This window comes from Vanellus vanellus (genome assembly GCF_965231255.1).
Source record: "Vanellus vanellus genome assembly, chromosome: 13".
Lineage (NCBI taxonomy): Eukaryota > Metazoa > Chordata > Aves > Charadriiformes > Charadriidae > Vanellus > Vanellus vanellus.
This window is the reverse complement of record NC_138918.1, coordinates 5,257,180-5,272,382: the sequence shown is the minus strand read 5'-3', so window position 1 is coordinate 5,272,382 and position 15,203 is coordinate 5,257,180. Positions and strand designations below refer to the sequence as shown.

Sequence of the window (15,203 nt, the reverse complement as noted above, 5' to 3'; positions counted from 1 at the left end):
GAACTGGTGCAACGATTAAATAAGATGGTGAGCGGAGTGACTTACTGTGTGGCCCGACTCCTTCGGGAGTGGAGATCTCTGTTATCAGGAGTAATGGTTGTGGCTGATTTCATGAATAATGTCCAGTGCAAATGTCAGCAGGCTAATTAAGTTTCCTGGCTGCCTTCCAGTACTAATGTCCAAGAGGTATATGATTATCCTGGACACACGCTTAGCTTTGAGAGTGATACAGCACATCTAGATGGGAAGTTGCTTATTAATAGGCATGGTCAACTCACCTCTTTGCGACCGTGGTGCTTGTGCTCTGTGCGTATTCACGACTTCTTCATCTGTTTGATAGAGTTCTTGCACCTCTTTCCTTCGATATTGTAAAATCACAGTGCTGCTGATTTTGGGGAGGTGACTGTACAAGCCGGTTTTCCTGCATTTAATTGTACTTTATCTGTGTAGGTCTTTGAAGCGGTTATTTCTTGGATAAATTATGAGAAGGAATCTCGCCTAGAGCACATGGCTAAACTGATGGAGCATGTTCGCCTACCCCTTTTGCCCAGAGATTACCTTGTACAGGTTAGTCTGCAAATAAGCAATTAATACTTGCAGTTAAGCTGCTGGTAGCTTCTTAATCAATGGCTTGGCTGTTTGTGTCTGAGATGGGTAATTTGGCATGTCTCTAAGTCTGTAAACAGAGGAAGAAAAGGAAAAACTGGGTGGATTCTGAAATTAATGTGTGTGTGCAGAATCCTTCTTGTGAATGTGACCTGTGCTCTGGCAGGCAGTGCTGAGAGCGGAGCTCCTGCACCTCTTGGTGGAAGCATTTAGAAGTTAGTATCTTGGGATTTTTCACCCTGAAAATACCCTGGTGGGAGTGTTACACGCTTGTGCAGTTGTTTTCCCTAATGCACAGGTAAATTTAGCTTGGTGAAAACACATCATGTGTGATAATTTTGGCTTAAGATGTGTTCTGCGCGTAGAGATGTGTCTGTGTGACTGGCACGTGAGATGCTCTGACTTAGTCTGACTTAGAGATTGTTATTGACAAACATTCTTGATTCCTGGGGTTGGGGCCTTCATAATGAGCTGAGAATCCCCAGAGAAGGGGTTGGCATATGGGCTTTTGACTACTATGCTTTTATGATGTGTCTAAAAAAGTCAATACAATTGAAATAAAATTGGTATGCACAAGATAAACCCATCAAGTATTTTTTTTTTTCTCTCAACTATATCTTCTGATTGAGTAAAGGATATTGCCTCTCCCTAAAAGTTCTGACTCAAATAAAAGAAATTTCATATTTTGCACCCAGACTCCTGGTGAATTCTGCTCTGCTGAGTTAAGTGTCTGGCAGAGGGTGGTAAAATAGAGCGAGTACTGCTGCTCCTGGGTGATACTGGAAAAAAGTGAGAAGCTGGGATGTTACTGCATGTGTTTCTTTGGGAAGAGCTGGAAGTCTGTGTTTGTCTTCTGCATTATTATGTTGGTACTTTGGAAGAGGAATTCCAGGTTTCACATTCTTTCTACAAAGCTCCTTGTGACCTGTGCCACCAAGTACTTCAGTTTAAATGATCTTCCGTGTGTGTGTGTTCTCAGACGGTTGAAGAAGAAGCTTTAATCAAGAATAACAACACCTGTAAAGACTTCCTTATCGAGGCCATGAAATATCATTTGCTTCCTCTGGATCAAAGGCAACTGATAAAGAATCCCAGAACAAAGCCAAGGACTCCCGTTAGCTTGCCGAAGGTAAGCCAATTTTTTCACTTTGTCACCTCACACCATATTACTGGTGGCATTTTCTGTCTTTGTAAGGAGCTTGCGTGCTCGCCACGTTATTTCTCACTAACTCCATGATCATCCTTCGAAGCATTTTACTCCCTCTTCTGGTATTGCCTATGCTCACCAAGGATACATAATTAAATTGGATAAACTTAGCTAAACCCTTAGGAGAAGCAGTGTCTCTGCTCCCGGGTGCAAGGGTCTGCTCTTGAAACATTTTGTCAGCCACAAGTGGTTTTGTGAACGGCTGTTGCTCCTGGAGCTGCGGCTTGAGAGTCACTGACCCGTGGAGCGGCAGCGGCTGCAGGCAGCTGCCTGTGGTGCTCGGAGGGTCGGCTGAGGTTCCTGCTGGCTTGCAGCACTGCCGTGGAGCCCTGCTGAGGAGCGTCGCGGTAGGTGTCTTTCCTTTTCCCATATCCGTAATCGGAAGCCAGGAAAGCAGGAAACAACGGCACCCCGACCCATGGGCGGGAAGCAAATTTCAGCAGACTCAAAGCAGCTAGTGAATAAATAATCTGTGTTACTCCCCACAATTATCCTGCAGGCGTGTGATGCTCTGGCCGCCACTTTATTAGTGAAGAAAAAAATGACAACGAAAACTATTTTCCCCTTACCCCAGAGATAAATGCAGTTTGGCATGATGTCTCTCAACAGCCTGTCAGTGAAGTTATTAATAAGCATTTCTGAGATTTTAAGGCATCAAAACCACAGTGTATTATTTTTCTAAGCACAAGTTATAGGGAGCTTGGTTTGTGGGATGGTGTATGAGATCTGTGCTGTGAGTGACTATTCAGATGTTTCAAACTGTCCATTGAGAAATTGCAGTTCTGCAGAATGTGTTGGTGCATTGTGTCCTTTCTGCCTGCTGGCACTGGGGTGAAGTTGGTAGAACACAGCTTTGGGGGTATCATGAAGGGGCTGATGTGACCCTTGTTCAAGGGCTAAAGCAGTTAAGGATGAAAATGAACAGTGAACCAGTGAGTTCAGAGGTTCTTAACATCTTCGATAGCATGATCTATGAGAACAAACCCAAATCTTCTGTAGGTATCTCCTCCCTTCTTTTTAACTGTAAAGAAAAGGGAGAAGGTGATGATCTTCCAGCAATCTTGTTACTGAGAAACTTTCATCTGTTCTATTGGTCCTGCTGATGAGGGATTACCGTCTGCTGTGAAATCTCTTAATTCTGTAATCTTGTGAAGCTCTGCAGCTTTCCATGGAAGACTGTTACACAACTAGTACCAGTAGTCAGGCTGCTAATTTAGACTCAATTTGCTTTCTAATGTCATGTCCTCATCTTTGTAGATCAGACAGTCCACTAGTTTCATACTCTTCAAATTCTTTGAATTGCTGTACTTTTGCTCTGTACTTTTAAAGCAACCGTGATTGAGCTCATTACCTGAGTGACCTCGAGTGGCAATCTTATCCCCTCAGCTGCTCGCAGCCAACTTGCAGAGGCTAAAGCCAGTTTGCCATCTACTCTTTAACTGTATTTGAAGCCCCGTTGTCTTGCTTCTAGCTCCTTGGCCTTGTAAAAATCAGATTGTCTTGGGTAGTGTTTGCTCCTGCCGATTTGCTGTGATAAGGGGAGCAAATCTTCCCTCTGGATAGCTGTGGAGGGCAGAAACGTGTTCAGAACAAAGTGCAGGTCGAGTTGTTTGTAGGTGCGGGTGGTTTGGACACCGCCTATGCATGCGTTGGCCCACAGCCCCCATGAGGGGGACTCGGGAGTGATGGGCAGCCCTCAAGCGCCGAGCAGTTGGCTCCTGGGACCACCACCCCTGGGCAAGTCAGCCAGTTCATGGGGAGTTTGTCTTCTGGTGACACACAGTGCAGATTTGGGAAGGACCACACTGCACGCTGTCTGGGTCTTCTCACTTTTCCACCAGCGTTCACTGCTTGCTATTGCTGGGAACAGAGTCTGGAGCTGGACAGACCTCTAGCCTGATCCAGCAGTGTGGTTCTTGCACTCCTGAGATTGCCCTTGGTCACCTTTACATAGGTCTTTCCTATCTGTAAGGAATTTAGGGTTTAATTACTGGATTTGCATCAATACTTGTTGAGCCAAAAGCCTTAATGAAGCTGACAAATCACTTCCTTCGGCAGCCCAGCACCCTGGGTCTTAATGGTCCTGGTGATTTCTCCGAGTGTCGTCTTCCCCGCAGGTGGCAATACAGCTGCCAGGTTTTATTTGCTAAGTGGCATCGATTATTTTTAGCACTACCACGGAGATAATGACTAACCAGTGGGCTGGCTCTGGAAATTGCACTGGGATCTTCTCCACTTAAAAATACTTCTGCAGCGTGTCTTGAGTGTGCCATGGTGCAAAGCAGTTCGGTGTTTCATGGGGAAACAGGGCAGGTTGCCCACCTCGGAAACGGTGAGGAAGAGTTAATGGAGGCTGAAATATTTAATGTGCATTAAATTGGACATAACTTTTTCCCCTGCTGCAGAGGCTTTTGGTAGGCCAGTAGAATGTTTTTGGCAGCTGCTCTTGACCAGGTTGTGTTGACGGTTTCTTTGCAGAGAGCAGCTGCCTGGGCTAATGTCTGAGGTTTTCTAGCTCTTGTCTTTCCTGTCCAGGTGATGATCGTGGTGGGCGGGCAAGCACCCAAAGCCATTCGCAGTGTGGAGTGCTATGATTTTGAGGAGGAGCGGTGGGATCAGGTTGCTGAGCTTCCCTCCCGGAGATGCCGAGCAGGTAATGGGAGCCCTTGCTGTAACCTTTTTTGTTTTCCCAGTGCAGCTCTTCAGGACTGGGTGGATGCCCTCAGTTGTCCCTTCAGCCTTCCTCTCTGCCCCCAGCCTCAAGCAGCTCTTTCTTTTTGCCATTCCTTCCTCCTCTTTCCCTACACACATGTATCATTCTCCTTCAGGTGGATGCCCTGCTCTCCGGAGGGGTGGCTCCTACCTGTCTGCCCTCCGTAGCCACTGTCTCCCCTTCATCACCTCTCTCTCCTGGCTGCTACTCCATCAGTGTTTCCCCTCCTTCTCCCATGCCGCTGGTCTGGCAGCCCACAGGGATCCAGTTTTCCATGCTGGTTTCCCAGTGAAAATCAAAGGAGCCGAGTCAGGCCCTCTCGGTGCTGAGGAGTGGGTGGTGGAGAACAGATCTGTAAGTTGGGAGTGTGTCTCTGAAGACTTCTGAGAGGGTTGTGAATGTGGATCACCATTTGGTGTCCTCTCTGGCTCAGAAAATCACTCATTCAGGTGTGAAACCCATCTGTGCCTTATGTTGCTGTATATTTATGTGCATTTCACTTTCCATACGACACGTATGTTGTATCGTACTGGGCTCCAATGCTCTTAACCTGCAGAAAATGCCAAAGACGCGCCCGTGTTCTGCTCTTCCCTGCTGCCTTACACACCCCGACAGACGTCTGATGATACTCGCTTCCCAAACTGTTTGTAAAACCTCCATAAAATCTCTGTCTTCTTTTATCAGGTGTGGTATTTATGGCTGGCAATGTTTATGCTGTCGGGGGCTTTAACGGATCTTTAAGGGTACGGACGGTTGACGTGTACGATGGCGTGAAGGACCAGTGGACGTCCATAGCCAGCATGCAGGAAAGACGAAGCACTTTGGGCGCAGCTGTGCTCAATGATCTTCTGTATGCAGTGGGCGGCTTTGATGGCAGCACCGGTAAGTGACTGAGCAAAAACCAGGCAATGCCTGACCCAAATTTTCAGAGACCCCTGCAAAGACTGCAGAGCTTTAGTTGAGGTTCCTGTGCCCTTCCTCTATGATTTTGTAGAGAAAGAGCCAGAGATTGGGCTTACTGTGTGTTGTAACTAACCACATGCGCATTCTGACCCATCAGTAATTGCAGAGTATCCCCCCTTAGTTTTTTTCTTTAGTGATACAGTTCTTTCCGTCTTGTACTCCGTATGAATATGATTATTCTGGACTGAAAAGGGTTTTTTTTCCTGGTTTTAGTTAAATTTTGCATAGCAACATGAATCAAATGCCAGCAAGGCATCTTATGGGGTACGTGTGTCTGGGATTTATCTTGGCATAACTGCATGTTTGGATTCACACCTCTGCCTCTGCTGTAGAGCTTTGCCACTTGGTTAAGCCCTAAATGCACCATTTCGGTTAGTGATGAGTACAATGCAATGGGGTCTGGGGGGATTTTTAAATCTCTGCATGGACATATTGTAATGCTCGAAAGGGATGTGGGACTTCTGGGCTTGGAATCTGGACTCTCCTCCTCCTTGGTGTTCCCAGCACATCGGAGGGGCAGCAGTCCCAGGGCAGAGGCCATGGGGTAGCAATTTTTCCAGCTGCTGACTAAGTGGCGTTGAGATGCTGGCCCCTGGCTGAAAGGGAAGGGCCTCAAAAATTGGGTTGCAGGAGCGTGGGGGGGAATTACGGGCTTGGGAGGAGGTGGAAGGCAGATGAAAGTGCAACACCAATCTTTTTTTCTTCTCTTTTTTTTTAATTAGAAAACCTGTGTATCCCCTTTTTAACTAGGTCTGGCATCAGTTGAGGCCTATAGCTATAAAACCAATGAGTGGTTTTTTGTGGCTCCCATGAACACAAGAAGAAGCAGTGTTGGAGTTGGAGTTGTGGAGGGTAAGAAAATCAGCAGCCATTTCCGTCAAGCAGACGTTACTGTGTCAAGCAGAAGCCTAAATGGTTAAGTGCAGTAGGAGGGAACTGCAGAAACTGTTCTCTAGACTATCTTTGGTTGGTAAAGATTTATTTTATATGATGTAATCGCTGCAGCTTTTTCCATTCTCCTCTTTATCTTAGTGAAAAATCACGTGTAGCTTTCCAAGAGCCTCAGACCTGTATCAGGCCAGCCCGCGCCTCCTGTGAATGCCATTAGGTGCGCGCAGGTTTCTTTGAATCCTTTTTCTTCCTGGGCTGCTTCTGGCTGCTGAAAGCAAATGGTATTGTGCAGTGTATGCTGTTGCTATCAGCAGATGCTGCGTGGATGGAGTACCCATCACAGAAAATCTGCTCAGCGAGAGAAACAGAAGCATAGTTCGTCCCACAGCCCTAAGCTGGTGGTTTGGCAGGAATACTAAAACCGGTGTTTATTGACATCGGGCTTGCCGGCACGCACGGCACGATTTGCTCTGGTTCGTAAATGAGCAGGGACTGACGATAGCAAACGCTGATGCTGCGGCAGCTCGGGAGGGAGGTGGGTGGAGAGGATGCTTTGGGGGGATCGCGGCGGTTGTTGGCACCTATGTGTCAGCACCAAACTTGAGTGAGCTGGAACTGAGCAGCTTGGTTTGGATCCAGGAGAAAGAACAGTTTAACTAGGAGCCTTTTCTTCCTTTAGCAAAATCAATTCTGAAGCAAGTGAGGTTTTATTCAACCTTGTCTTTAGCATGGCAGAGCAGTTTCCAATTATTACAGCGCAGAGCAGCCGCTGGCACGAGCCTTGTTATAAACTGTGCTTTGAAGTGGTTCAGTTTGACCTGTGTGAATGGGAAATATGTGAAATGTGTTTATGTATGTGAAATGTGTTTATGTACATGAAATGTGTTTATGTGAGAAGAGGGAGGGAGATAAAGTCAGAATAAATAGTGGTGGTTGTGCTAAATTTGCATATTTCAGCAGCATCTACTTCAAAACTGGCCCGTGCTTGTGCAGTAATGGGCTACTGGTAGTCAGTGGGATTTGCTGAAGTGGGTCAGTCATTTGAATGTGGAATAATATCAAGTACATACGTGAGAGATGCATTCCTATGGACAGATTTTCTACTGGAGACATGTGAAATCCTTTTCCCTTGCTTTGTTTGAAAGCGCAAATAAGTGTTGCACATATTGGAGTCCGTGAGAAAAAATGTGATGGGAAAGAAGAGCCGATCATATTGGTGTAGGGAACAAGCTGCAGCCTGCAGTTAATCCACAATGTTCATGAGAATGTGATGAAGATTGATCTGATGTCTGTGGGTACTGAAAATATCTAATAATTGATGCCAGCCAGGGAACTTGATCTTGTTTTGCTTGGTCTGGCACTCTTGCCTTGATTCATTGACTAACACTGGGTGGGTTGAACCAACAGCGCAAATAAGAGTTTGGAATGTTTATAGAGACAGGAAGATGCAGAAGGAGCACAGTCATAAACCTGATCCTTGCAGACCTCTCATAACGATCACAGCCTGAGGAGGCCATGAGTGGAGCTGAGGGAGAAAGAAAAGAGCTGGCCTGTTCTTGGAGCCTTGCAAGCATCAGGGAAACAGAAGGATGCAAAAGTGTAAGACTGTAGATGATAACTGCTGGTGGGAGTCCAAGTTCCTGCTTAACTAACCTGATCTCCTTCTATGACAAGGTGACCTATTTAGTGGATGAGGGAAAGGCTGTGGATATTGATTATCTGGACTTTAGTAAAACTTTTGACACCGTTTCCCAAAGCATTCTCCTGGAGAGACTGGCTGCTCATGGTTTGGATGGGCGTATGCTTTGCTCAGTAAAAAAACTTGCTGTATGGTTGGGCCCGAAGAGTGGTGGTGAGTGGAATTAAATCCACATGGTGGCTGGTCACAAGTGGTGTTCCCCAGGGCTGAGTACTGGGGCCTGTTCTCTTTCGTATCTTTATCAATGACCTGAATGAGGGGATCTAGTGCACCCTCAATAAGTTTACAGATGACACCAAGTTGTGTGTTGATCTGCTTGAGGGTAGGATGGCTCTACAGAGGGATCTGGACAGACTGGATCAATGGGCCGAAGCCAATGGTGTGAGGTTCAACAAGGCCAAGTGCCAGGTCCTGCACTTGGGTCAAAACAACCCCATGCAGCGCTACAGGCTTGGGGAAGAGTGGCTGGAAAGCTGCCCAGTGGAGAAGGACCTGGGAGTGTTGGTTGACAGCCAGCTGAATATGAGCCAGCAGTGTGCCCAGGTGGCCAAGGCCAACAGCATCCTGGCCCGTATCAGGAATAGTGTGGCCAGCAGGACTGGGGCAGTGATTGTGCCCCTGAACTTGGCACTGGTGAGGCCCCACCTTGAGTACTGTGTTCAGTTTTGGGCCCCTCACGACAAGACAGACATTGAGGTGCTGGAGCGTGTCCAGAGAAGGGCAATGAAGCTGGTGAAGGTACTAGAGCACAAGTCTCATGAGGAGCGGCTGAGGGAACTGGGGTTGTTTAGCCTGGAGAAAAGGAGGCTGAGGGGAGACCTTATCACTCCCTATAACTATCTGAAAGGAGGTTGTAGCGAGGGGGGGGTTGCTCTCTTCCCCCAAGTAACAAGTGATAGGACAAGAGCAACTGGCCTCAAGTTGCACCATGGGAGATTTAGATTGGATCTTAAAGGTCTTTGCCAACCTAAACGATGCTATGATTCTTATGTGCATGTAAAGAATTGCATAGCTCATTTGTGTCCAGGCTCTGCTGTTATGGATTGAAAATTGGTCTTATTCATCAGCTTTGTACAAAAATTTGGGTTAGAATTTTTCTACATATTTCTTGAACTTTATTAATGGTTGGTTGTTGTAGTAGCTAAGAGGCCTGATCTTGAACCTTTCTGCTCGGTGCTCTAGTAAAGAAGCACAAAGAAGCCCTCTCTGCCCAGAGAGTTTACCGCTTAAATGCAAAACGAGCTGCTAGATGATACAGGGAGACAAGGAGAGAGTGTCTGTTGGGCCTGTGAACAGAGGACATGGTGGAGCATCAGCCTTGTTTCATGTACGGTGTAGTCCTGTGGCATCTGATTATGTTTCTCCGGTCTCACTAGGTGTATTTTATTCAACGATCATTGAGTCGAGGTGGGGAGGGACAGATATACCATGCTGTGAGGGTAGGGTCTCCCATGGTATCTTCTGTATTGTGGTCACTTGGCACAAGTGAGCAGGCTGACCTCAGCTGTGCTAACAGCATTGGTTGGTTTTGATTTGGCCCAGGTTCTTCAAAATCAGGTCTAGGTTTCCATGCAGGTATTATATTAACATAAGAGGCTATTGCATATTTATTGCTCATGTGATATTGTAATTAATGTACAGTATCGACCTTTGACAGCACACCTTGCCTTGTGGCACCTGAACAGGAGGAAACGCTCCATCAACAGAACATGCTTTGATGTTACCTCTTCTCCTGGGCCAACAAGTCATTTGGAAAACCCTCTGGGCTTTTGGCTTCTAATTAAGCTGTTGTGTCGTGTTGTTCCCTTGTCTTAGTTGACAGCTTTAACAGCTTTAAAAACAGTCCCGCCTGCCTGCGAGGTCTACTTCAGTTCCTTTCGCTAGGATTTTCCCCAGATGTCCCAGCAGGTTTAGGCATATCTCCCAGGGCCTCCCTCAGCCAGGATCTGTCCTCACTTGGGGCCATCAGGCATGATGGTAATGTCAGTCAGTCATAGCCATAATGCTGATGCCAACATGTGTCTCTTCCAGGTAAGCTCTATGCCGTGGGGGGTTACGATGGAGCGTCCCGTCAGTGCCTTAGTACCGTTGAGCAGTATAACCCAGCCACGAACGAATGGACCTACGTAGCTGACATGAGCACTCGACGCAGCGGTGCAGGTACCGGCTCTGAGACGTGTTCTTAAGAGTGGATGATCGCTGGGTTCTCCTCCGCTCACGGAAAGGAAGGAGAAGTGTGTTTTGGCATGGCTGTGCTGGCAAGTGCAACCTGTTATTTCCCCCTCTTTCCCATGAGGGGGAAAAAACGTAATTGCTTGGAAGCTCTCGGCAGCTCTCCTGACTTTGTTAAAATCTGCCAAATTGAAATTAATTTCTGGATTAATGAAATAATGTTCAATGTTTCTAAGTAGCCTCGCTAACACATGCATCTCACTTGTAAGCAAAGAGTTATCTTCCCAAATTGCCAGCTGCAGGCTCAGCTGGAGACTGGAAAGCCAAGCTGCGCCTCCTCTCCTATCATTTGGGGGTTGTCAGATGGATTTTCCTTTTGGATCTTCTCTTCAAGCATCCAGTGGGTGCTTTGCAGCACAAAGCACATCTGCGCTGGGTGATGTGCAGACCAAGTCAAGATAACAAAATTCATCTCGGATTGCCCCTGCTAAACTAGATTTTAGTGTAGGTTTTGCTGGCAAGAGTTGGTGATCTGGAGGATTAGAGGAAAGGACATGTTAAAAAAGGGTTATATTCTAGTCTCGATGGTTTCTAACTTACTATGTGACATTAGGCCAGATAGGCACTTGTCTTCTCTGTGGCTGTTCCTCTCTGAAAGGGATAAAAGCTCTTATCCATCGCACTTTAAATCATCTTCAGATGAAAGGGAATGTGTCAGTGTTGGTCCTGTTGCTCAGTGTGTGCACTGGGTCCTCCCTGATCTCGGGTGGCACAGTTCTCCTTGTACAACGGCCGAAAGGGCAGTTGCCCAGAGGTAGCCGAGCCCGAAGGCTGCCCTTTGCGTGGGGGCTGAAGTAACCCTGCTGGGTAAGCTGTGGTGGGAATTTCCTTCTGAGCTGGGCAGTTGAGAGGCCGCTCTCTACACACCGTCTTTCTTTCCTCACTCTAATACCTTTTCTGTAACTCCAGGTGAGTTACCAACCGTGTTGGTTTGAATTCGGTTGAAGAGGTTTTTAGTATCTGATGCTTAATCCTAGCCCGGTGCAACCTTATAGGAGAACTGGATGAGTATCCTGTGGTGTTGACAGTGTGTTGAAATACAACAGAGCAGTTTGTGCCTGTAGGGAGAGGGATTTTAGTGAATTTTTGTTGTTTGAAACACTCTGTTCCGAGTGCTGCTTTGCAAGGACATCTCCACACAGCAAGTCCAGTATTAGGAATGCTCTTACTTGCCTGCCAAATAGCCTTACAATTTGCTGTTCCCAACCCGAAAACTGAGCTCCTCAAGTTCTGGTTGTCACCCAGATGCCCCTCCAACAGGCACCGGGGAGGGGACTGCCCGGTGCCACTCATGGTGCTGCAGCGCAATCTATCGTACAGCTCCATAAATGACACCGCGCTCCGAGCTGCGGCGTTGCCGTCCCCATGCTGACATCTAGCGGAGGTGAGGATGGGTGTTCCCAAATCCCCGGGGTGACCCCAGTCTTGGGCAGTGGGACTGCGTGGATGCGCGGGTGCTGGCAGTGGTGGGTTTGCTGGGCTTTTCCCCTGCTGGCAGGGACGTCCCATCCGCATGTGCTGTAATTATTTCTTAAAAGTATGAAGTTTTTGCTAACAGCTGAATGCAGTCAAATGCTCAGGTGCTGCAAACCCAGGTCGGCTTTCCTCGCTGGTTAAATGAGTTCCCGTTCCCCAGTCAACTGGGAGGCACCAGCTCTGGGGCCAGGACGTGTACTGGGATGTGTTCTGCTCCTCTTAAATGTTGCACGTTGGAGTACCTCAACCAGACTGAGAATTTCAGCCAGTAAGGTGGATATTTATGGCAGTTAGAGATTAATTACCAGTGTTTTCCAGAGATGAATCATGAATCCCAATGTCACATTGGGATTTCAACACCTGGTCAAAGCCAAACCCAGCAGTTGCAAGTTAAAAACATCTGGAAAAGAGAGAGGTGATGGTGGTAGACCTTCGGCAGTGTTCCTGTCCCCCAAACGGTGGTGTGCCTGCTGGAGTTTTAATTCATCGGTTGGTCTCCATTAGGTTCTGGCTGGTTTTTGGGTGAGGGAGGAGCAATTATGCTGAGATGGTTTCCCTTCCCGCCTCACGTTGCCATCCTGCAGGTGAAGCATGGCACCTGCTGTGGTCTGTGCTCCTGCTGACCCTGGCAGGACTCCAAACAATGTGACACATTGTATTTTTGGGATGTGACATACCACCAGGAGATGTTCCTGTGGCGCAGGAGCTCCCAAGCCCAGATGGTGCCTACTCTCTGGCTCACCATCACAGCGCTGCTCCTGTAGTCGCCTTTCGCAGAACATCTGCATGTGGCAGAACAAAGGTGTTTGCACGGGGGCCAACTTGAAAACCCCTCAGTTTTACGCCGTCGGGGCTCTTCTCCCTGTGCGCGCCTTTCCGTCTCTGTGCCTTTCCCCCAGTCACCAGCACCAGTCTGTCTTCAGGGCACAGGGGCCGTCCTGCTGGTTAATGCCTGTTGTTGAAATGATGCAATTTGGATCTGTGTTTCTGTTTTACTAACATCCCACCTTGTTAATTTTAATAGAGGCCTTTGAACCTATTATCGAAGATATGTTGCTGGAAGTTTTAACTCTCACGGATTGGTGAACGTTTTAATTAATTAATTTACTTAAGACTAGGCAGAAGCACCCTTCAGATCCCTGTCATTCCCAGAGATTGAGCCAGAGGCCTGCCAAAGTGGCTGGGAAGGTGGCCTTGGAGGCACCTTGTTTATGCCAAGTGCTGCTGCCATGTTTGGGGACATGAGTCGGGGGAGAGAAACCCAGCGGCAGCCTCAAGAACTGGAACCCCTCAGTTATTGAGAAGCACGTCCGAGGGATGAAGCCATGTGGCACAAAGGCATCAGGAAAAGCAAAAATAAAGCTCCTGGAATTGGGCTAAAAGCAAAGGGCCCCCTGGCAGAAAATATTGGGCAGATAGGGACGCGGTGGGGTGGGATGCAGCGGTCAGGGAGGTAAAGGGAAGAGAGAACAAGTCGGTCCAAAGAGATTGAATAAAGGCAGACAAATGTCGTGGGAGTAGGCTATTGATCTCAGATAGAGCAAGATCTACCTGAGAAGGGGCACAGTCCTGAAGGACAGGACGTCTGCCAGGCGTTACTGCGCAGGCCTGCTCTAGTGCCACGTGGTGGCTGGGTGGAGAGTTGACCCAGGTGATCTTGAGGCACGTGTGGCCTGTGTTTTGGGAGTGCTTTGGAGATGCCAAGACAATACCCAGTAGACGATCCAGGGACATGCAGCCCTTTCCCCCGTATGTTTGGCTAACGCTGGGCTCTGTTCGGCAGGCGTTGGTGTTCTCAGTGGGCTGCTGTACGCTACCGGGGGGCACGACGGTCCCTTAGTAAGGAAGAGTGTGGAAGTCTACGATCCAGGAACAAACACATGGAAGCAAGTAGCAGACATGAATATGTGTAGAAGAAATGCAGGTAAGCACAATAAGCCGTTCTGTGGTGTTTGGTTGCAGTTGTCTGTGTTTTTTAATGCCACTAATGCGCTAGTGATGTCAGGGATCAGTATTGTAAGAAAGTGATAAAAATGGAAGATGAGGTGTCTGCTTGGGAATGAATCAGAACGTGGCAGGCGACGTGTCATGGGGGTGAGTTAGCCCGTGTCTCACCATCTGTGCTCTGCTTTCAGGGGTGTGTGCAGTCAATGGTCTCCTTTACGTGGTGGGAGGAGATGATGGTTCCTGCAATTTGGCCTCGGTGGAATACTACAACCCCATCACAGACAAGTGGACGTTATTACCAACCAGCATGAGCACAGGGAGAAGTTATGCAGGTAACTAGTCGGTGGGGGTCATTCATAAACTTGAGGGCTGTGCCTTCCGAAGCTTTAATCTCATGTTTTTGTATGTTTTGTGTTGCTTTCAGTAGAGGAAACTTTCATAGAAATAGTAGACACCTCTCCCTCTGCTAGCCTGTTGCTGGTTGTTGGCTTTGCAGGATGATCTTAGCCGCATCACAGCCCAGGAGCTGCTCCTACGATAACTGTGTCTGTCCATTCTTACAACAGGTGTGGCTGTGATTCACAAACCGTTGTGACACATGATCAAGCCAGTGCGAGGAGCAGAAGTGGTGTGGATCCAGCTAGGTGGTGTTGGGAAGATGACTGACTTCTAACTTGACCCATCTCATTGCTGTTAACGTCTTAACATGACAAGTGATACGTTACAAACATCATCTGTGCTGCGGCGGATTGCCTAGCAAAGCGAAAATCCCTCTGGGGACGTGTTCCATGCTAGACACGAGGTGTTGCTTGTTATTTGTGGTGCAATCAACTGTTCTTCTCAATGGCTAGTGTCCCGAGATAAACACTGTGCTTGAACGGCAGGCACTGAATTTCTTATGTGAAACAAAACTGCTACGTTTGGGCACGTGAGTAAAAAGGAACACTTCTGGAATTCTTCACTACTGATGCTCCGTGCACATTATCTGTTGAACTACTTACTCACTCTGCCTGGAGGGTGGACTTTACTGCTAGCAGTGGAAACTTCTGAGTACCAACCGAGAAAAGCAGTCAGCAGAAATGGACTGGAACAGGGTGCTCTGGCTTGAGTGTGACGCTGTCTCAGTCATACGTTTGTATATGCCACCGGACTACTGTATGTATCCCTGAAATGCTTGTCGTATGGTGGAAATAAATACCATGTGATTTTTCTACTTGCCATGAATGCTGTTTGCTGTACGTGATGGGACCTGCTGGGCAGTGCCTTCCCTGGGGCTGAAGTCTCAGCACCTGAACCACGCAAAACTTTGCAACCCTACAAAACGTGTGCTGCTCCAACGGGGTTTATTGCTCCTGTGAAACAAATGTTGCTTTGAATAGGAAGTGTTCCCAACCTACGCGTTTCAGCTGTGCTGAAAGCCCCCGTTCTAGCTCTGTCCAGCATCTCAATGCCATTTCATAATGGAGCAT

The 15,203-nt window shown here is 47.7% G+C and overlaps 1 protein-coding gene across 1 annotated transcript in view; it reads left to right on the top strand.

The window, feature by feature from the left end:
* The window catches only part of KLHL3 (kelch like family member 3), a 39,191-nt gene extending 24,240 nt beyond the window's left edge, over positions 1-14,951 (top strand). Inside the window, exons 6-14 of the mRNA XM_082490136.1 lie at positions 451-567; positions 1,586-1,735; positions 4,349-4,466; positions 5,211-5,408; positions 6,240-6,341; positions 10,111-10,239; positions 13,571-13,711; positions 13,923-14,066; positions 14,301-14,951. Of these exons, the coding sequence (XP_082346262.1) occupies positions 451-567; positions 1,586-1,735; positions 4,349-4,466; positions 5,211-5,408; positions 6,240-6,341; positions 10,111-10,239; positions 13,571-13,711; positions 13,923-14,066; positions 14,301-14,329 (1,128 nt within the window). The 3' untranslated portion in view covers positions 14,330-14,951. The remainder of the gene's footprint in view (positions 1-450; positions 568-1,585; positions 1,736-4,348; positions 4,467-5,210; positions 5,409-6,239; positions 6,342-10,110; positions 10,240-13,570; positions 13,712-13,922; positions 14,067-14,300) is intronic.
* Positions 14,952-15,203: the final 252 nt, after the last annotated feature.